The sequence below is a fragment of the Ceratotherium simum genome, chromosome 12 (assembly GCF_057802395.1).
Source record: "Ceratotherium simum simum isolate JZ-2026a chromosome 12, ASM5780239v1, whole genome shotgun sequence".
Lineage (NCBI taxonomy): Eukaryota > Metazoa > Chordata > Mammalia > Perissodactyla > Rhinocerotidae > Ceratotherium > Ceratotherium simum.
In genome coordinates, this window is record NC_141911.1 from 72875615 (window position 1) to 72898844 (window position 23230).

The 23230-nt window shown below is 38.3% G+C and overlaps 1 protein-coding gene across 3 annotated transcripts in view; it reads right to left on the bottom strand.

Moving 5' to 3' along the window:
- The window catches only part of TET2 (tet methylcytosine dioxygenase 2), a 125065-nt gene that overhangs the window by 56789 nt on the left and 45046 nt on the right, over positions 1-23230 (bottom strand). For 2 of the 3 annotated variants that reach the window (XM_087437792.1, XM_087437793.1), the window contains exon 3: positions 10481-10574. The exons of the other annotated variant lie outside the window; for it this stretch is intronic. In XM_087437792.1, the coding sequence (XP_087293918.1) occupies positions 10481-10545 (65 nt within the window). In that variant the 5' untranslated portion in view covers positions 10546-10574. The remainder of the gene's footprint in view (positions 1-10480; positions 10575-23230) is intronic. 3 annotated transcript variants of the gene reach the window in all.

Below are 23230 nucleotides of genomic sequence, written 5' to 3' on the forward strand. Positions count from 1 at the left end.
CTCCACTGACAGGCTCTGCCCCATCGGTAATCTGGGTGTGAGGAATTAATTAGTTCTTGACATAGAGAATGCTGAGTAAAGATGACATAATTGACTACACCTCCTGTGTAGATGGCAGTATTCTCCAAAACTATTTTAGGTTCTTCCTACCAAAATGGAACAAAATTTGTGTCAATTACACGTTTATTTCAAGATATGTGCAGGACATTGGGCCGAGGTATTGTCCGTTGAACGTCCCTCCGGACAGTGGGCTAAACTCCTGAACAAAATGTCGGTTTTAATCCCTATCTTCTACATCTATCAAATTCTGTTTACATTGACTTTCTTTCTTAATTAGTATCTAAGATTAGCATGGTTGTTAATTATGTCCCACTCTGGTAGTAAGCAAAGTAGTAAGCAAAGTGTTTTTTATAGGGCGTTACTTATGAAATTAAAAACCATTCTTTATTAATTTAATATTAAAGCTAAAATTTTAAAGGGAAACAGTCAATCAATCCAAAACATATATTTTCATTAGCAAAATTAATGTATCCAAGCTACATGTTAAGCCTGGAATATAATGCTTCACATATGCATTAAGTATGGAGAATATGAGGTAGATTAGTATTTTTATAGCAAAACTTTTATGTTTGTCATCTTGTAAGAACTTTCAATCCTAATATTAAGAGATCTGTGAGGATGTACGTCACCTTCTTGACCAAGGACAGTGGACACAAACATGTCCAAGTCTCAGAGGCAGTCCCTGCATCTCCAGAAGGGCATGAGCTGAACGAGCAGCTACACACGCAGACGCACGTGTGTCGCTCCCGCGGTGTGTCACGCACTCATGGGGAGGCCCTGTCAGGTTCCTCATAATCCTCAGTAGAGACTGATTCCAATGTGTGAAGTTGTAAAATTTCTTTCTTATCTTAAAATAATAGTATAGACAAAATTTAACGACATATAGATGATTTGAGGGAGTAGGGGTGAGGAATGTCTCAGAGGATTAGAGGGCAGGCTCCAGACAGGAGTCTGCGTGTAGGATGTGCAGACAACTGACAGTTCAGAAGCAAATCTGCTTACAGTCCGAAACCCCAGTCAACCCCTTTCCCAGCCGCTAAGATGGGCACGACCCCCCATCAGTTCTCAGTTATGTACACGTTTGGTAATCCCAGGATTGTTTCTCGAATTTGAGTTTATTCCTGGTCTCCTCTAACTCTCAACCAACTAACAAGTGCCGAGGGAAAAGATCATCAAACAGAACTAGAAATGTAATTTATCACAAGCATCATCTGTTTCTCATAAATTATAAAAATGATTCAGATTTTTCAGTTTTGGGTTGTTCTCACTAGGACACACTTAGGACACGTGCTATTCAATGCCCGACATTTTCAATTAAAACAAACGGACTGCAGAAATAGTAGTTGTGTGGGCCTTACCTCGCTGATAGCCCATCTGAGAATCTGTCCAGTGGGCAAGCAGACCCCGCAGAAAGGGGCTGCAGGGTGGACTCGAGGCAAAGCTGAAGTGGGTGTGGTGACAGAAGGGAGGAAGAGGAGACAGACTCCCACCAGGGGACTGAGCAGGAAGAGCCCTGCAGGCCCCTCTGAAGGGCCCATGTGGCCAAGAGCCAACCAGTATTTGGACGCCTGCCCCTTACAGGGCGTCCAGTGGCCAGTCCATGTCAGCCGCTGAAATAGCAACATGCAACGTCCTGCAGCCCAGTTCAGGAGAGTAAGGAGCCCTAAGCTCTTCCATCCTTCCTGAGCCCTGCTGACCTGCTAGTGGCTGGTGCTTAAAAGAGAGAGGCGGGGAGGAGACATTCAGCGTGAGACCCTCCTCTCAACTCCAAGTGCTGCAGCCAGTGGTCAAGCCTGTGCTGGGGGAGGAGAGGATGGAACCAGGCTCGGCTTGGGAGTATTAAGATGAATGGGACTGAGTTTCAAAGACTGGAATGAAATTGTCCTCATAACCAAAAGATGCTGTAAAAATTATGGAATCTAGTCAAGAAGACACCATAGGGAGAGAGGGGTGGGGAGAGCCTATCAGAGTGTATTTGAGACTATCATAGCATATTATAAGGAAAAAATGCTTTCATTTTTATACCTTGAGGTATGATTTTTCCAATAAAACTGTTACATGAATACAATAAAATGGTTTCTGGTAATATGTAAGAACTTTATGGAGGCCAGCCCTGTGGCCTGTTGGTTAAGTTTGGTGTGCTCCGCTTCAGCGGCCTGGGTTCGCGGGTTCAGATCCCAGGGATAGACATACACCACTTGTCAGCCATGCTGTGGCAACAACCAACACACAAAATAGAAGAAGACTGGCACAGATGTTAGCTCAGGGCTAATCTTCCTCACCAAAAAAAGAAGAACTTTATGTAATTTCTGGCAGGGTTCACAATCATTCAATGTTTTTATATAATGACAGTGGTAGAGTCATAATGATAACCTGTCTATGTAGTCATTCTTTTATTCAACAAATATCTATTGAACATAGCCTATGTGCCAGGCACGGTTGTAGTGAACAACAGTACACTACTGAACAACAGAGACACACTCCCTGCCCTTTTAGACCTAACATTCTAGCGAGGAGAGAAACAGTAAACGTAACAAGGAATACATCATACGGTATTGTGAGACGATAGTGAGCGCTAAGGGAAAAATACAGAAATACGAGGGCAGGGGATAGGGGATGCAGAGAACCAGGGAGGGGCTGCAAGTTGTGGTGTTAAATACCACAATCAGAGTAGGTCTCATTGAGATAGTGAGATCTGAACAAAGAGCCCAATTATATAATAAACACCCAATTCACCAGATGATCTTAATTAATCAACGTGTTAATTCTGTATTATTGGATACACCGTCCATGGCTTGGCCCCAAAATCAAGAATGGAAAAAGAAACAAAACCATCAAGCTGTAGAAGATAACTATATTAGAGTCATATCCCAAGGGGACTCGAAAATATTAACATGAAATGAACTAATAACATACCTAACATTTTATTGAAAATCTCCATACTAAGCATCCTTGTGACATGGGCATTTTGGCGATTATGCCCTGTATTGTATTCATGAAATCTGCTCCTTCTCAAAGGTGTTTTGCTTCCTACCGTTGCCTCAAAAGGCACACCATCTGTGTTTCTGAGAAGTTTTGTACAACCTTGAACAGCTCTATCTTCATACTGATCTAGTCCTAATGTGCTACAGTTACCATGACAACCTAGTCCTTTTTCTTTTTCCTATTTTGGAACAATTAATGATTATTGTGTTTCAGTGAACTTGTAGGGTGTTACAAAGTTATTCTTGAAGGTAAAATGAATATTCTACTTCAAGATTAATAATGGAGATGCCATTAGACCCATTACCCATTAATGGCTATCAATTTAAGATACTTCAATATGTGTCAGACCCAAACAAAACCGCCACCATTGTTTCATAATATAAATAAAATAATTTTTGTCCATCCAGAAGAAAAAAAGTAAAAGAAATTTTCTAATGGGTAAAGCATTAGCAAAATGAGAAACATCAACTACATAGATGTTTTAAAAGAACATCATATAGCCACGTATTCATCAGAAACAAATTCCCATATATTATGAAGATTACTCTCATCTTCCCTGATCTTCTGTGTTTTGTTAAAAGATCTGATGAACATCTCAGAACACCCAAAATTATAGTGCACATTTTAAATGGTGTCAAAATAGAAACAGAAAGACCATAAAAAATTTTTTTTCCTCAAAAAAGGTTCTTACCTCTGGAAACACAATGTATGGAATCCAGGAGTAGTATCAAATATGGTCTCTATCCTTAAGGATTTTTAATTACTTAACTGGCAAGACAAGATATATACATACAAGAAGAGCTATTCAGAACAAGAAAGCTGGTTTCTAGTTCCAGATACGGATTTTTCAGCAAGTCACAACCTCTACGCATCACAATTTAAAAAAAAAAATCTAAATTGTGTCTGAGGGAAATGAACAAGACTATGTGTAAGGTCTTTTTGAGTTTTAAAATGCTACAATTCTCTAAAATTGCCAATGATAAATATCCACGGGGGTCTCCTTGAAACAAGTCATCACAAAGACAACTTTTGGTCCGGAAGGTATAATTTCCACCTCATTTTACATATCATCAAGTAGAAGCTAAACAAGTAGCTGGCATTGCTGAGACAAGGCAGAGGTAGATATGAAATGCAGGCCTATCCAACTTCTGAGCCAAAATGTGCACAAATGGGGAGTGGTTGGTTCAGGGCAGAGCAGCAGATCTGGCAGTCCCTGTCACTCCTTGTCCTAGATAAGCTCTCCTTACACTGTCCTGGGAAGAGAAACTCCAGGTTGGCCGATATGGGTACAGTCATAGGCAGGCAAATTCTTCTATGGGACAGGGATGACTACGAAGCTTTCCTCATTGAGGTCGAGATAATAAATACCCCTTAAGACTCTCCACCTTCAAGAAACATTGGGTTCCTTTAACGTAAGTACTTTGGACAACAGATGTCAATCATATTTTGATCATTGGAAATGTGAGTTTCTTATTATGAATTGATAAATGTATAAATTTGTTTAAACACCAACTTCATGTGAGTTTGATTAAAATAAATCACTTTCCCTCAATCCAATCAACTCTCAGGCAAAGATAACATTGGGTTTCTGGATTTTCCAATTAAGGAGCAGATCCTGGACGGTGGTGCCTGCCCCCCAACACACACATTGATATCTTCCTGACACTTCTATCAAGTCTCTTTATGAGTGCATTGCTAATAAGCTAGAGATGAGTCTGTATGTACAGGTGCATGAACACAAATATGCACCCACACTGTTGGAACAGAGTCACATCATACGTGATCTATGAAACACTGGTTCTACTGGATATTAACATGTGTTTTTTAAAAGGAAGGGCCAGGCTGAGGGAGAATATGTAAGGAAAACTGGGCTAAAAGTAAATTTAAAACTTTCTTTAATGAAAAGCCTCCAAGTCTTTAATATGATGATGGGGTCTCTGAAAAGGTGCAGTGATGTGCAGCATTTCTCAGACATAGTTTGGGCGCAGAATCACTGTTTACAGAGCATCTGGCAAAACCAACATCCCATGGACTAGCACACACTGGAAAACCCTAATTCAGATGGTATGATAATTTATGCAGTGTTAATACGTGCCGGGATCTTGAGGCATTGATGAGAACTTGTGGTCTAGGGGAATATAAATTCCCATCACCACCTCTAACTGAGCGGTAAAGAGCTCTGAGTCCATCTCCAAGACCAAGGACATGCACATATGCAAGTCTTGCTTTAACTTCCGACTGAACATGTAGAAACTGAACTATTGTCCTCATCTTATTTCTTCTGACTACATTACCATTCTAACTATCCAAACTCTTCCTTAGAAAAGGCTCTTGCCTTTAGCTCAGAATCTGTTCTGTCCTGGTGAAAATATTCAGAAATAGTTAACAAAATCTCAAACTGAAATAAGAGTTTTGAAACAGTAACTCATAATCTGTAATTAATAGTAACAAATTTTTCATGATAACTTTAAGAGTAGCAGTCAATTAAGTAACGCCAAAAGGGATTTTCATCACGTATACATATTTTAAGAGACAAATGAGTACTTCATTTTAAGATTAAATCTTGTAAACATAGCTTTTGTGATCTTTATATTCCCACCTGCCATATCAAGAAGCCATGCCTACTTATCCACTACCAGATCACACAAAAATGTAATGGAATCATGAGGCCTGACACAAGGTAAGTTTTTATATACTAAGAATAAACAATAGAAATAAAATTAGATGAGAGTTGAGAAACTACAGTAATATAAAGAATCCAATTAAGGGTGATACTGAATAAAACAAGGATAGAAAACTTAGCTTTTTATAATTATTTTCTAAATATCAGAAATGCCAGTATACTCATATATTAAAAAGAAATAATTCTACCAAAGATCTCTTCAGACTTGAATTAACAATTAAACCTTTGATAACATGAGCACAAAATCCCTGTTTTCTTCCAAATCCTTCCAAATCTTCCATGTATTAGACAGAACAGAGTCTTCAACACTAGGATTGAATGCAACATAAAACAACCATGAAGCATGATTTTAAAAATGAAATGAAGACAAATAGGGAAAGTCACATTCCCAGAAGAAATTTTATCCATATTAAACTATCCTGTGTAACTCTGTACTTTGCTCAGATACACAGAAAATCATTATTATTTTTTTTTCCCTATGAGCTAAATAAACCATTTAAGTGATGTCTTCAAAGTTAAGAGAATGGTCTGCTCTCAGGATGTGGTCTGGGTGACCGGCCCTTTAACGCATCGCTCTATGCATAGGGCATGCCGGGAAGGACAAGAAGAAAAAAAGAATATTTAAAAACAAAAAAAAAGGATTGTAAACTCACTAAATCTAAGCATTGAGAAAAACTAAAAACGTACTTCCACATATGTCTGTATTAAAAATACCATTTGAATTCAAAATAAGACCTAATTACCTACAAGGTAATTTCGATATACCCATAGCACTATTTAAGGGGTACCAAAAATCTACACATCACACGGAATGATGCTTTAAGATTGATCTGGCCAATGGTTTGCCCAACACACAGAGCCATACATCTGTTATCATGACTGTAACTAAATCCGCTGAAAGATGGATAAGCTTTTTGTTTGAAAATAGCTTCAAATTAATAGATTAGTGAATGATCCAAGTTGATGGCATTTTTCATAGAAAAATCGAATTTTCTAGAGAAAAAAATAATAGAAAATATAATATAAAGATTTTGCCTTAACTTGTGTCAAATCATTACTATTACACTTTAATTATATTTGAATATAGTATATACAATATAAATCTGAAGCAACGTGCACTAAAACGTCACCAATTCCCCAAAAGCTGTAGCTTTCCCTAGCTCCCCATCTTTCTTTTCCATCTTTCAGTGGGTATAAGAACTCTGATTTTAATTGTCTTCTTATAAATATGGCACCATAATTTAAGTCCACCAGTCAAAATAGCACTGAATTAGGATGAAGAAAAAGAATCTCTCAGATTAACTCATAGAGGTTACAGAATTGTAGTAACAAGAAGCACCAACATTTCCTTGAAAGGACTTCGTTAAAATTCAAAACAATATTTCCTTTGAACTCTCCTCCCCCTCACCTGCTGCAAAGAATTACAGAGAAATGAACACATTTGAAACATTCAGCTGTTTTAGTCTCTGGCTTTAAAAATACTAATTTCTACTTTCCTTGTCCTCTTCATTTCACCCAGAAACTCCAACCAAACTCCAAGTCCACTCACTGTAATATTGACAAGTGTGGGGATGCTTCACACTGTCTTCTAAACCCACGCTCAGCAATGGAGATCACAAAATACTCTGAGGCTGAATTAATTCTGTTTGAGGGCAGAACACTGGGTGGAAGGATGGTAGTTAGTCTCCTGAGGGAAAATTACTTTAGTCACATGGAGAAAACAGAACTCGGAATTGTCCGACTTTTCTATTCAAAGGTATTGACTGACAGTTACATGTTACTCAGGCCACTGATTCATGGTACCGCAGAAAAATTCAACAGTGCTTAGCTGACAGAGGGGATGGGTTATAACCCCGGAACTGAGCTGGCATCTGGTCCCCTTTCAGTTTCCCACAATCCAGGGCAAATTCTTTCCCACGTTTAAAAGTTCTCTTTGTGGCAAGATGCAGAATGAAGAGGTGGCGAAACCACCACAGCCGAGAAAACTGGCTGATCGCATGGATGGCAGCTCACGCCTTGAGATGATGCTTCCAGTGGCGTTATTGAAGAGCGCTGGGGAAACGCTGTGTCCCTCTCTGTGTCTCTATTCAGAATACTTTCAGAACTCTTAAGTCTTTCCTCAGAACCAACTCTGGCCTTTCTGGCTTTGGAAGGCTGCCACAGAGCTACCAATCTTACAAAGATTTAGAGCACCTCCTAGCCAGTTTAAGTTTTAAATAATTGAAATTATCATGTGCTGAATAAAAATTCAGGCTTTTTGGTAATAAACGTAAGTCAAATGTCATAAAGTTTAAAAAGCTCTTTCATTAATTTTCTTGATCATATATTTCATGATCTGGCAAGTGATCACCAGATGTTACTATAGAGAGACACTGAAATAACCCATTCTTCTCAGTTTAAATGCTACTTAGTTGAAGAAAATTAGATTTTATAAAAAGGTCTTGTGGGGGCCGGCCCCATGGCTTAGCGGTTAAGTGCTCGCGCCCTGCTACTGGTGGCCCGGGCGCACACCGACGCACCGCTTCTCCGGCCACGCTGAGGTGGCGTCTCACATACAGCAACTAGAAGGATATACAACTATCTACTGGGGCTTTGGGGAAAAAAAAGGAGGAGGATTGGCAATAGATGTTAGCTCAGAGCCGGTGTTCCTCAGCAAAAAGAGGAGGATTAGCATGGATGTTAGCTCAGGGCTGATTTTCCTCTCACATACACACACAAAAAAAGGTCTTGTGGCATTTTCTGTAAACATAGGCTTTATATCTTTATCAGTATCCATGGAAAACTTTTATGGTATATTTTTTGACACATATTTTCAAGTCTGTAGTTCGGCTCATCATTTATTGCGCTGGGAGCTGAGTTCTGTGCTCGTGGCCACAGGGCTCTCAGGAAGCTTCTCCCTAATTCAAAGGTAGATCGTGAACTTACAAGAAGGTAAGTGCCATCAGACTCATACAACCCAGAACTATAGGGACACATATCAAAATGGACATGATTTTGGCAGAAGGCCTTAAGAATTTTTAGGATTTCCTCAGTTGCAGTGAAAGAAGAGCATCCTAGGTGAAGGGAAATTCTGAGAAAACTTATAGCCAGAAGACAAAACAGAAATCTTAAAATAACAGGAAGTCCACGTGGTCAACACAGGTACATGTCAAACCTTACAGTGAGAGGGTGCAGGTGTGATAGGAATAAGGGCATCATTCTGAGTAAGGCTATTTGTCACTGCCACTACAAGCTTTGATGCATAATCACTCAAATTGATTAAAATTGGCTAAAAAGAATTTAGTATGCTTCTTATAGATTTTACTTCTTCTGAATATATTTGAAAAGCTGAGAAGCTTCCTAAATTCTACCTTTATGACCTAATGATAACCAAGTATATTGTTAAATTTCAGCATGCTATGTCAATAGCTTGTAGATATTGAGTTCTAGGCCTAAAAACAGTCACTGTGGGCTATTTCATATGGCAGTTGTACATTTCCATGTCAGAAGAAGGGTCGAGGAGTTGAGCCAAGATTTAAACTCAAATTTGATGTAATTAAAAGGAAAACAGATGAGCAGATGCATTTGTAAAATAAGACTTCCATGGAGTCTTTTGGTGAGGGAAGGGGAGGGTGGAGAATGAATGCATTTCTTTTTAATAATGGAAAGTTAGAAAATTGAGACCAATAACAGTAATTCCATTTTTAATGTATTTAAGCTGATAAGAAGTACTACAAAATATAGACAGCCTTCCCAATTTCAATTTCTAAAATTTCGGCAATGCTACTTTGATTTAGGGTGCACAAATGGATAATTTTACTCTAGTTGAAAATATAGCTGTGCAAACTAAACTCAAAGCAGAAGGAAGGGAATAATCAAGATTAGAGCAGAAATAAATGAAATAGAGAACCAAAAAACAATAGAAAAGATTAAAAAAACTAAGAGTTGGTTCTTTGAAAAGATAAACAAAATTGACAAACTTTTGGCTAGACTAACCAAGAAAAAAAGAGAGAGGACTCAAATAAATAAAATTACAAATGAAAGAGGAAACATTACAACTGATACTATAGAAATACAAAGGATCATAAGAGAATACTATGAACAACTATACACCAACCAACTGGACACTCTAGGAGAAACGGACAAATTCCTAGAAACGTATGAAATACCAAGATTGAATCATGAAGCAATAGAAAATCTGACAGACCAATAATGAGTAAGGAGATTGAATCAGTAATCAAAAACTTTTCAACAAAGAAAGGCCCAGACCAGATGGTCTCACTGGTGTATTTTACTAAACATTTAAAGAAGAATTAACGTCAATTCTTCTCCAACTCTTCCAGAGAATTAAAGAGGAGGGAATATTCCCAAAACTAGACCAGCATCACCCTGACACCAAAGCCAGATAAGACAGTACAAAAGAAGAAAACCACAGGCCAATGTCCCCAATGAATATAGATGCAGAAACTCTCAACAAAACACCAGCAATCCAAAGTCAACAGCACATTAAAAGGATCATATACCATGATTGAGTGGGATTCATCCCTGAGATGCATAGATGATTCAACATATCCAAATGAATAAGTGTAATACATCACATTAATAGAATGAAAGATAAAAATCACAGGATCATCTCAATAGATGCAGAAAAAACATTTGACAAAATTTAACATCCATTCATGATAAGAAAACTCTCAACAAACTGAGTATAGAGGGAATGTACCTCAACCTAATAAAGGCCATATAATGATAAGCCCAAGGCTAACATCATACCCAATGGTGAAAGGTTGAAGCTTTTCCTCTAAGATCAGAAAGAAGACGAGGATGCCCACTCTCATCACTTTTATTCAGCATAGTGTTGGAAGTCCTGGCCAGAGAAATCAAGCAAGAAAGAAATAAAAGGCATCAGAATTAGAAAGGAAAAAGTAAAATTGTTTCTATTTGAAGATTTTATACGTAGAAAAATCCTAAAGACACCACCAAAAAACTATTAGATCTAATAAAAAAATTCAATAAAATTGCAGGATACAAAATTAACATACAAAAATCAGTAGCATTTCTATACACTAACAATGAACTAGCTGAAAAAGAAATAAAGAAAATAAACCCATTTACAATAGTATCAAAAACAATAAAATATTTAGGAATAAATTTAACCAAGGAGGTGAAAGATCTCTACAGTGAAAACTATAAAACATTAATGAAAGAAATCAAAGACACAAATAAACAGAAAGTTATCTATGTTCATGAATAGAAGAATTAATATTGCTAAATTATCCATACTACCCGAAGCCATCTGTAGATGCAACGCAGTCCTCATCAAGATTCCAATGGTATTTTTTACAGAAGAAGAGAAAACAATCCTAAAATTTATAAGCAACCACAAAAGACCTCGAATAGCCAAAGCAATCCTGAGAAAGAACAACAAAGCTGGAGGCATCACACTTCCTGATTTCAAGCTATACTATAAAGCTGTAGTAATCAAAACAGTATGATACTGGCATAAAAACAGACATGTAGACCAATGGAACCGAATCGAGGGTCCAGAAATAAACCTATGCATGTACTAATTTGACAAGGGAGCCACGAGCATTCACTGGAGGAAAGACAGTTTGTTCAATAAATGGTGCTGGGAAAAAGGGACATTCACATGCAAGAGAATGAAAACAGACGCCTATCTTACACCATTCCCAAAAATCAATTCAAAATAGATTAAAAACTTGAACATAAGACCTGAAACCATAAAACTCCTAGAAGAAAACTTAGGAAAAAAGCTCCTTGACATGGGTCTTGGTGACGATTTTTTTGGACACCTAAAGCACAAACAACAAAATCAAACATGAACAAGTGGGACCACATCAAACTAAAAAGCTTCCGCACAGCAAAGAAACCATCAACAAAATGAAAAACAACCCGCAGAGTGGGCAAAAATATTCGCAAATCATATATCTGATAAGAGGTTAATATCCAAAATATATAAAGAATTTATATAACTCAATAGCAAAGAAAAACAAATAGCCCAACTAAAAAATGGGCAAATGACCTGAACAGACATTTTTCCAAAGAAGAGATACAAATGGCCAACAAGTACATCAGAAGATGTTCCATATTACTAATCATTAGGGAAATGCAAATCAAAACCACAAATGAGATATCACCTCACACTTGTTAGAATGGCTACCATCTAAAAGACAGAGATAACAAATGCTGGTGAGGATGTGGAGAAAAGGGAACAATTGCACACTGTTGGTGGGAATGTAAATTGGTGCGGCCACTTTGGAAAACAGTATGGCAGTTCTTCAAAAAATTTAAAATAGAACTACCATATGATCCAGCAATTCTACTTCTGGGTTTATATCCAAAGGAAATGAAAACACTACGTTGAAGAGATATCTGCACCCTCATGTTTATGGGAGTATTATTTACAATAGCCAAGACATGGAAACAACCTGTCCATTAACTGATGAATGGATAAAGAAAATGTGGTATACATACACAATGAAATATTATTTAGCCATAAAAAAGAAGGAAATCCTGCCATTTGCAACAACATGGATGGACGCTGAAAGCATTACGCTAAGTGAAATAGGTCAGAGAAAATACCATACCATATGAAATAAGTCAGAGAAAATACAAATACCATATGATCTCACTTATATGGAATCTAAAAAAAAATAAACCTGAACTCATAGATACAGAAAACAGACTGGTGGTTGTTAGCGGGGGGAGGGGCGGGGGGGTGGGTGGGAGGTGGCAAAATGAGTGAATGTCATCAAAAGCTACAATATTCCAGTTATAAAATAAATAAGTCATGGGGATGTAATGTATAGCATGATGACTGTAGTTAACAATACTGTATTGTATATTTGAAAGTTGCTAAGAGAGTTGATCTTAAAAGTTCTCACCACAAGAAAAAAAAATTTGTAACTATGTGAGGTGATAGACGTTAACTAAACTTATCGTGGTGATCATTTTGCGATATACATACATATCAAATCATTATATTTTGCACCTTAAACTTCTACAATGTTGTATGACAATTACATCTCAAAACTGGAAAAAATAAAAAATAAAATATAGGGGTGTGTGTGTGTCTGTGTATATATTCACAAATATAGGTAAACACAGGTAAACAATCTACTATAAAATTCAAAGTTGCCAATCTTTATAAGTAATTGATTTTGAATATGTAAGAAAAATGATTCAACACCTAAAACTACCATAAGCTTATCCATTTATTAGTTGTTTTCTGTGACTAAACATAATCTTTTGAAAGTCAGCTGTTCCTCTCAATCTGAAAGGTGCATCAGGTGATCTGTACAGATCATTTTGCAAAACAGAACAATAAGAGGATAAAAACTTCATTACAGTTATGAGTAAACTGGACTTGTCAACCATCTGACCAGACAGAAACTGGTTCAAACATTTTTAAATTTCTCATATTTCAGGATAGATGAAGTGCTGAAATGTGAATAGTTAACTTCATCCTCAACCCCAATTCCCCTTGAGGCTATAATGGGAATAATCAGTCAAGAGTGTCTCTCTCCACTGCCCCCCTGCTTGTTCACACCTCATTGCATCACTGGCTTACTGTTATTTGGTGGATGAGTAGGAGGCATCTGTAGAGAATCTCAATGACTTAAGTCCAAGTAAGAAAGCAGGCTTTGCGGTCAGGTAGCTCTGCATTTAAACCTTTATTCTTCCACTTGTGATCCTGACAGAGCCTTGTTTTTGAATCTAGTGATAACAACACTGAAGGATTTACTCTAAGTATTAAATGAGATGCATGAAAGGCAAATGGGAGGACTCTCTGTTCCCCAAACAGGCATGAGTTTTTCTGCCTCTATGGCTTTGTGCCTCCATTCACTCCTTCTTACAAGATTTCCCTACCTATCTTCTAAGGTTCCATAAAAATTCACTTCCTCCATACAGCTTGTCCGGCCCCTCTCAGCCGGGGGCTGCCCTCCTCTGAGCTCTCCTCTCCTCTCCTCTAGACGGGGTGGGGGCTCTCTCACTTGGCTGACACCTTGCTCCTGGTTATCCTCTCTCTCTCACTGCTCCTTCTCAGCATCCCATCAAGCTCCTCTTCCTCTGCTTATTCCTTTAACGTTGGTGACCTCAGGGCTCTAGTCTAGAACTTCTTCAACATTCATTCATCTATTTATTCATTCATTTAACAGGTAGCAATTCAAGGTATTGCTCTGAGTTCTAAGGATGTAGGGTGAACAAGATAGTCTGGGATCCCACAGTAATGAAGTTTACTTAGATAAACAAGTAAATAACACAACTGCAGAATGATAAGTTCTATGAAGGAAATAAATCTAAATGATAGGCTAGAGAGGGACTGAAATGGGACTATTTATATAGAGAAGTCAGGAAAAGACTCTCTGAGTTGCTGACATCTATATGAGCTGAATGAAAAAGCCAGTGGTAGGACGAGCTGGAGCAGAATGCTCCAGTCAGAAGGATCAGGAAGTACAAAGGCAGTGAAGGATAAACGAGTGTGGCATGTCTGAGGAACAAAGAAACTGGTGCGGTTGGTTCTCAGGGAGAGAGAGAGAGAGGTTTTAAGATGAGGTTAGAGGTACGTAAAGGCCAGGTAGGGATAAGGTGCTTAGATTACTACTGAAATCCTATGGGAAGCCATGAGAGCATAACATGTGGAATAGTTGCATGATCTGATTTGGAGTTTTCAAAGATCGCTCTGGTAGTTTGTGGAGAACGAATTAAAGGCATTAAGAGTAGATGTGTCAAGTTGGGAGATGGCAGTAACCCGGAAGAAAGGATATGATATCCTGGACGAGGGTGACAGCAGTGGACATACAGAGAGGTGGGTGGATTTAGGATATATTTTGGAGGCAGACACAAAACAACTTGGTAATGGAGTGGATATGAGGGAGTGAATGAAAGGGAAGAAACCAGGATGATGCCTCGAGTTCTGGCTCGAGACACAAGGGTGGTGCTGGTGCCAGCCATCCACTGAGGCAGAGGTGAACAGGAGAACAAGACTGATGGGAAAATTATGAGTTCTGTCTTGAAGAAGCTACGTTTGAAATGCATATTATCATTCAGGTATGCAACTGGGTATATCAGGCAGGCAGTTGGGTATAAAGTCAAGAACTAAGCAAGAGGTCTCAGCAGGAGATACCTGTGAGCTGTGTCAGCCCACCAGTGGTATTTAAAGACACAAGACTGGATGAGATCATCCCAAGAGAGAACAGTCAGAGAAGATGGCCTAAGATTGGGGCCGAGAAAACTCTAGAATTTAGAGAATGCAAAGAGAAAGAAAAGTCAGCAAGGTGACCCAAGATATGGCCAGAAAAATAGTGAGAACCATTTGCTGAATGATCTATATAATTCCCATGAACTCAAGTTGCAGATCAATCTCAGATCTACTTCTAGTGCTCAGCAGAGTCCTCAATTTGAATTTGCAAATGTCCCCTAGTCATCTGTATATCTGAAACTGAATTCATTGTCTCTCACTCCTAACATATCCTCTCTTGGATATTCCCTATCAGAGCGAGTGGTAAAGTCATCTACCCAGTTACTTAAGAAGAAACCCTGGATGTTTAACTCTTCCCTCTTACAAACATCCCATCAAATACCAAGTATTATTGGTTTCACCTTCTCCTTGTCTCTGGAACCCATAACTCGTCCACATCCTCACTCTTACTACTAGAGCTTGCTGCTACCATCTCGTTCCTGGATTACCACAACAGTCCACTAAAGGGACTTCTTGCCTCTAGTCTTGCTCATCTTCTACCTCTTCTCCATATTAAAGCCCAATGCTGAATAGCTTCATTCTCTACTTACCTCCCACCCTTCAGTAGATTCTCTTAGCCTTCCATACCCCTTAATATGACCCTAAAGCTAACAGGATCTAGCCCTTCTCTTTCACCTTTTCTCTCAAGCCCATTTGCCACAGCCTCTTATTGATATATTTATAATTTGTAGTTCTTCTAACACACCACATTCTCTCTTGACTCTGTGCCCTTGCCATGTGGTCCCTCTCACTGTAACAAATCTTCCCCATCTCTCTCCCTTTTACCCTTAGCACTGAGCAAATTAACTCTCGCTAATTCTATTCAGGTCTTAGGACAGACAATACTCCCTCTAGGAAATCTTGAATGACTTTCCAAGAGGGTGTTAGATGCTCTCCAGGATGTTCTAAGAATACCTTGTATTTTTCCACATCACAGCACTTAACACAGTGTACTGTAGCTGCCTATTTCTTTATCTGCATCCTCCATCCTGCATTCATTTAACAGGTAGCAATTCAGGCTTAAGCTTCTCACAGAGTAAGAGCTGTGTCTAGCGGTTTCTTAGTCACAATCATACCACTTAACTCAGTACCTGGCAGAAAGCAGACACTCAATATTTGTTGAATGAATGAATGACTGTGTATACATATCCTCTCTCCTATTGGTTTATAGAAATCTTAAGATTTGCATTTAACAATTATGCCTTTTAACATAGAAATTTATTTTAGTGACTAAGTACATTAAAAAATGGAACACACAACATAAAAAGTACCGTCAGGTACAGATAAAATACTACTCAGTCATTGAACTAGCCATGAGGAAAAACAAACTTAAAGTCTCTTCCTACACACATTTATTTTCAACACAGGTCCCAGCACACAAAAAATAAATCCTCAAAAAACTACTTTGACTACAATATAAACAACTTGTTTATTTATTAGTACACAGACAAAAGTGCAAGGACCTCACATAGGGGTTTAGAGCCCCAAGTTCCCTTGGTGACTCCCCCCACTCCCCACCCGCCCCAAGCCCCTGATTATCACCAAGCCTTGTCCTTCTTTGGCTCAGTTATTTGCGAACTCCCTACAGGCAAATTCCATGTTTTATCTACCTTCCCTCCCTATCTTAAAGCCTAACAAACCTGATATGTCTGTAACTAAATATTTTCTGCCAACCACATGGGGAAAATCTTAGCATTTTGGTGTTCCCAGATGATTAGAAATAAACTCTGAGTTTTCTGTTTCTGTTTTAAATAGTTATTTCATAGCTAGCTACAAGGTTAAGATTTCCAAATTTTCTTAAAGACATCTTTTATTAATAAAATATCTTCACTGTGGAAGAGTAAAACCACATATTTAATTCCATTAAGAAACACAAACAAATATGGGAGAAATCTGCTGTCAGATTTCTATTGTGTCCTGTTCCCATTGTGACAAACCAACCTGGTATGTGTACTATTTTAGTCAAAAGAAAGTCGTTGGAAGCACATCATGTTGGCCATGGACCTGAATCAAAGGGCACAGAGCATTTAGACCTCTAACCTTGCACGTCAGTTCAGCTGACTATCTAATGTAAAGATCCAAAGTCAGTGCGCTCTGTGTCCAGGATCATCCAGAGCATCTCAGGGAAGAACAGATACTTCAAATTTCTTCCCAGGTAAGGCTGAAGACTTGTTTTGATCCAGAAACCTGTTATTACACTTGACTCATCCTATAAAAAATCCAAACTTCAAATACTGCTAATCATATGCACACTTAACTTGGAGTCATATGGTACAAACTTAACCACCCTTGTTGAATAACTCAGAGCTGGAAGGAACACCAAAAGTGAATGTATAAACAATATCCAGGAGACATTCATCCCAGCGTATTCAGTTTTGCCAGAGTCGGTCCCCACCCAAACGTGTACACCACACATTAGGCATCTATTTGTGTTTCTGCTGGGCAAGCTGTAACTTATTAAATATCAAACTTAATTAAACTGGCATGCATTTTTATTGTTTTCCAGCAGATGTTGAAATTTAATAGCTTTGTCCCTTTATTCCTGTTTCCTTCTAAAACACTTGTCACTATTTTAATTTGAGATTACATTTGCTGACAGTTCAGTTCTTTGGTGGAAGGAGACTGGTTTTAATTGGTACCAAGTTTCCTGCTGTTTCCTCTTTGTTATGGCAGGTCACCATGTCAAAAAAACAGGAAGACACCAAAGAATAGAATCAATGCTGAATTAATCCCACACTTCAAGATTAATTGGAAACACTGCCTACTCACTACTGTGCCTCTGCGCCCGCCTATTTCACTCTTCCTCTTCATCCTATAAGCTAGGAAACCAGATTGGGCATGCTCAGTACCTTTTCTATGACTGGAAAAGATTCAAGAAATATGAAATGGCTAAGTGGTAAAATAAAGAGGCCCTAATTACATTTTTTAACTTGTTGCACATAAAAATAAATCAAGTCTCTCTGTGTCCCTTATACTTAATGGCAAGAAGAATAATTAGATGATAAAAATAAATGAGAAAATAAGAGTTTCCCAATTTAGGAAACTGACTCCTCAGAGGACTCAGAATATGTTGGGCAGTCCTGCTCAATGATGGCCAGTTGGATTGTTCACCAATTGAACAATTTGTTCCATTTTTGTAGAAAATTGTTCTACCATTTCCCACCAAAACAAAAAAGCTTATGAAAATATTCTGATACATCAGAAGAGTGAGCTATATTAATTCTCGTAAAGCCTAACTGCATAATGAAGGTTTTTATAGCCCTTCCACAGCAGAACAGTCTGTGTTAAGAGGGAAGCTTCCCTCTGAAACCATTGAAGTACCGAGCTGCCATCAAGGCCCATCATTTCAGCTCCTACCATGTTCCCTTCATGCAGGCACCGAAACTGAAGCCATGCCAGAACAAGCTGAACATGTTCTCCACCTGTCTTTTAAACCTCCCTCCTCCTTCCTTGTGAGCACACCAGAGAACTATGCAATACAGGATCCTGTGTAAAACCTGGGGGTTATTCTGGATACACTTCAAATCACAGCAAATCCCGTTTTATGCACTCCAGTTTCAGTAAAAGGAGAGTTTCCATGCTTAAAGTTTTCACGTTTGTGCTAAAGAAATCTCTCATGGAATTAAGTTTATTATCCAAACCAGAAACTCATAAGATGATGAATTTTTGCCTAAATTTTCTTATACATTTACAGCATTAGTTCCTCAGCTTTGAGATCCTGTCAAAAATCTTATGAAAACTAGTCCCCTCTTCCTAGCAAAATTTATGTAAAATTTCCAGTGAACTTAGAGAGTCCCATAAATTAATGCTTAGAATCCTTATCAGTTAAAGATTTTAGCTCCTCAGTTTTGAAGCGTTCAACTTGAATTAGAAACATAAAAAAAGTTTACTCCAGAACCTGTTTTGTAAGATTTGGCTTATTTGTGTCCTGTGAGACTGGCTGACAATTGATTCTTTCTTCTGGGAAGCTTGCTTTCTACTCTGAATTTCCTTGAAAGCAGCATCCTATATTAAATCCATTGAAGGAACTAACTTTCATCATGTCCATGAACAAAATTAGGCTGGAGGACTTGTCGAGAAGTGATAACATAAAAGCAGACATCCCAGCCCTCTGCCCAGTAATGGTTGAAATAATCTAAGAAAGACAAAAATTGGAAAATACTCTGCATCAGCACCAAGACACCAGGGAAAAGTGCCAACTGAGAGGCAAAGAGTTTGAGGAATTTCTGGATAAAATGCAAGGACACCACTAAGAGTCGAGGCGCTGCCCCTCTTCTGAAGCTGGTCGTGGAATGCTGCAGAAAATGAGTAAAGAAAACCCGAGCCCACTGCCCTAACACCCCTATTTGGAGGGCAGGGCTGGGGTGGACAGGGCTAACAGGAGAGATGGAGACTTTGCAGCTGAAGCCCTCCACCCCTGTACCACAGTGGAGAGGGAAGCAGGAACATGGAACCAGACCCCAGCTCTCTGAGCTGCACGCTCCCGTGGCGAGCTCACCCTGACATGGGGAAGCTGTCTTCGCAACCCAAAGGTTCCCTGCTCACGTGCAGCAGCAAGAGCTAAAGTGAGGGAGCTCTGGAGAAACAGGTATTTTACGTCTCATTTAACCGCGGAGCAGCTGAACGCAGCAGCCCTGGGGAAAGGAAATATGTACAAACTCACCAAACAGAGCACCTGTGGGTGGCAGGACTCTTTAACTGGGCCTGTCATTCAGAGTGGGCTCATTGGGACAAGAGTGCGCCAGCTCCTAAACTGGTAGGGCTCAGTGGGAGGGAGGCCCCACTGGCATAGAGCTCTGCCCCAACTGAGTGGCTGAAGCCCCCCAAAGGAAGATCAGACACAACTAAATGATGACCTGGACTAGGGGCCAGGACAAGTCAGGGAGAGAAACAAGGGTGGGGTGAACTCTTGAGCAATATTTTCAACAAACAGAAACAAGGTTTCCAGTGATAATGTTCTAAATGTCCCACCAAAAGAATGTTTAGAGCAGTCTAAGGAGATCCTATCCTCTCTGTGGTACTGGGTGACTCAGCCCTCCATGGAGGATGTGTGAACAGGCACGGTACCTATGATGGTACCAGATGGTATCAGATGGTAGCTGCAAAAAAAACTTCAACTAAAAGAAGAAAATAAATCTTTACTTGAACAGTCGAAGAAGAGCATGCTTTCAGAAATGATTTGCCTCGTGTTCTAGAAATAAATCCTAGACCTCATGCGCCTCGTCCTGCCAAGGAAAGTTTTCACAGGTCCTCTTCCAGATAACAGATCGAAGATTAAATCAGGAAACACATTGAAATTAAGAAGTTAAGGAAAATAATGCCAGGTAACACAATTCCACAGCAAAATATAAAACCAAATTGAAAGAGGCAAAACAGCAGAATTAATAACAGTACTCAAGTGGAAAAAAGCCTTAATACTGAAATAATGACAGGAGTCACGTGGAGAAGAAGCTGAAGAGATTGCTGTTTCTTTTTCTAAATAACTTTTTGCTTGAAGAAGAAATTAAAACTTTAAAATAAAGAATTTTTGAAAAAATGGTATTGAATACAGCACATCTCAAAATGCACGGCTGTAGCCAAATTGTAACTAGAGCCTTAAAATCCTTTTATTGACAACACATAATACAAAAATGACAACAGAATAAAAATAAATGAGATTAGCATTCCAACCCAATAATTTAGGAAAACAAAACAAAACAAACTTAAGAAGGGAAAATTAACAATGATGAGAGAATTAATTAATAACAAAAACCTATATAGTAGTAGGCTTAACAAATAAATCCAAGAGTAAATTCTCTGAAAAGGAATACAGTGGATAGAAAAATCAGTAACTAAGGCAATGAAGAAAGCTCATACAAAGTAGTGTAGACAGAGGTGCTGTGTCCACAGGTAGAGACAACAATAAAAGAATAATAAAATGCCACATACTTTACCAATAAACTAGAAAACCTAGATCGATTGAATGGTGTTCCAGGGAAATATATATTGCTAAAATCAGCTCAAAGAAAGTGCTGCTCAAAGAGGTGTAAAGTCTAAATAAATTCATTCCTTTGGAATACTGTCTTTAAACTTCTCAAATTATTACCTAGCAATGAGACCCAGAGCTTAAGTGTTCCCTCAGATATAGTCTTTGAATTTTCCGAGAAACACATAACTCTTATGTTATTTAAATTTTACAAAGCAAAGAAAAAGAAGGGATAACTAAAGATCCATCCACTAGCAAATTATTCTAAATAACTGAGAGCACTTTTCTCTATCAACCATATGCCTGACATTACATGGTGTCTATGTTTTTAGGCAACAGTAGTAGCCCATGATTCATTTGAACATCTATGAAGTGCCTGGTACACACTAAGGATTCAACATTCTTGTCCCTGAGGAAGAGAGATGCTCGAAACATCGTAAGGAAACCATGTGATTAGTTTTCTAATAGATTATATACAACATGCTTGGAAACATAGAAAAGAAAGAGGTTAAATTGGCCTCAGCGAGTTGGGGCTGACTTCACGGAGGTTATGTATTCCTTATTATAATTAAGACCTACTCAAATCTTGCCCAAGACATTTCCACAACATCCTTCATCATAGCTCTGCCTCTCTTTGGTATTGCCTACTACTGGGCAGCATCAGTCCTGTGAGTCAGTGTTCAGGCAGGCGTGCTTCCCAAAGGCAGGCACTCCTTCCTGTGTGATGAAATGTGCTGATGGACACACAAAGACCTTTCTCTGACACAAAGCACACTTAATTCCCAACTGTTTACAGTATTGTTTAAGATATTTTAAAAATTGGAAATATGACTTTCTTCCAGTAAATCCATAGCTTAAAACCTTCTCCTACCACATCCTTTTCCAATCATCTTCTAAACTAGTTTGGTGCTTTGTCTATTCTGGTGAAATTATCTAGGCCAAATATGAATTTATATGGTCTATGTAAGAATGGAAGTAGTTCTTACCTTAGTATAGCAGAATCATATGGCACTGTTTCTTCTCCTAAATTTTACATAATATGTTTCAAAGTAACTAACTTGATATTGATAGATAACACTTTCCCAACTCTCTTCTTTGTCCATTCATCTGCCAAACATCCATTGATTACCTACCATGAGCCAAGCACAGCGTTCGGGATCACACTAAGAAGAAGAGAGAAGAGTCCAAATATTTCAGGAGCTCAAACTCCACTAGGTCGTTTTCAGTTTACACGATGACTAAGTAATTCAAATGTTTACAGTGACATTTCTTAAGACATTCATAAATAATAGGTAGCCAGGTATCCAATTATATTGGATACTTTTATTTATTCATGTTCTGCTTTGTTCCAGAAAATGTTTGCATTTACTGTTTCTATTTTGCCTGCTATAGTTAACAGCCATTCCATGTCTTCACAATAAAATCTTTATGGTGTTAACACAGTATCCACTACTTTGTTGACAGTAATCTTACTACTACAAAACTATGGAACTTATAAGGTGGTACTTTCTTTTTAATAAATTATAAATAATAATAATAATGATAAGAATAATAAAAACCCAAGCCTAACTATAAAAAGTAAGTAGAAATATGGTTCAAAATAAGGGCTTAATGTGGCCATTGATTAAAGTGATGGTGTTACTAAAAAGTCTGTCATTTAGAAAAGGTCACAAAACTATTGCCTTTGAGGAAAACAGAATTTCAGAGAAGAAAAACAATCACTAATGTAGCCTAGAACAATGAGTAATTAGGAAAATCTTTCCTGCATTTCTTTAATAGTAATGTAATAGTTTATGAAAAAGATTAAAAAGAAAAACTGAATCACAGATTCTTTATAGAGGTAGTATGGAGAAGTGGGGAGAGAAATACCATATATTCAGAAGACTTGAGAGGCAAAGCCAGGACCACCAGGAATTCACCCTCCACCCTGAGGCAGTCACCTCACCTCTCAGAAGACTCAGTTTTCCCAAAGGTAAGGGCTAGGAAAAACAGAATTGATTTGATTTTCATATTATTTTCAGCATCAATTGTTCATTAAGTAAGACTAATGTATGTTATTTACCCACAGTTTTTACAAGCTTTGTGTAATAATAAAGTTTTAATTTATTAAAATTAAATAATAAATTAAAGTTTGAAGAGAGCTCTCTTCAATATGTAGGGACATATGTGTAACTCATGGAACTGGTTCATTGGATATTTATCTATGTTCACACCATGTCAAGGAATGAAGAAGTTGGGGACAGGTGTTATCTCACAAATATGCAGTAATTTCCAAGGTCACTCAAACCTGGAGGGC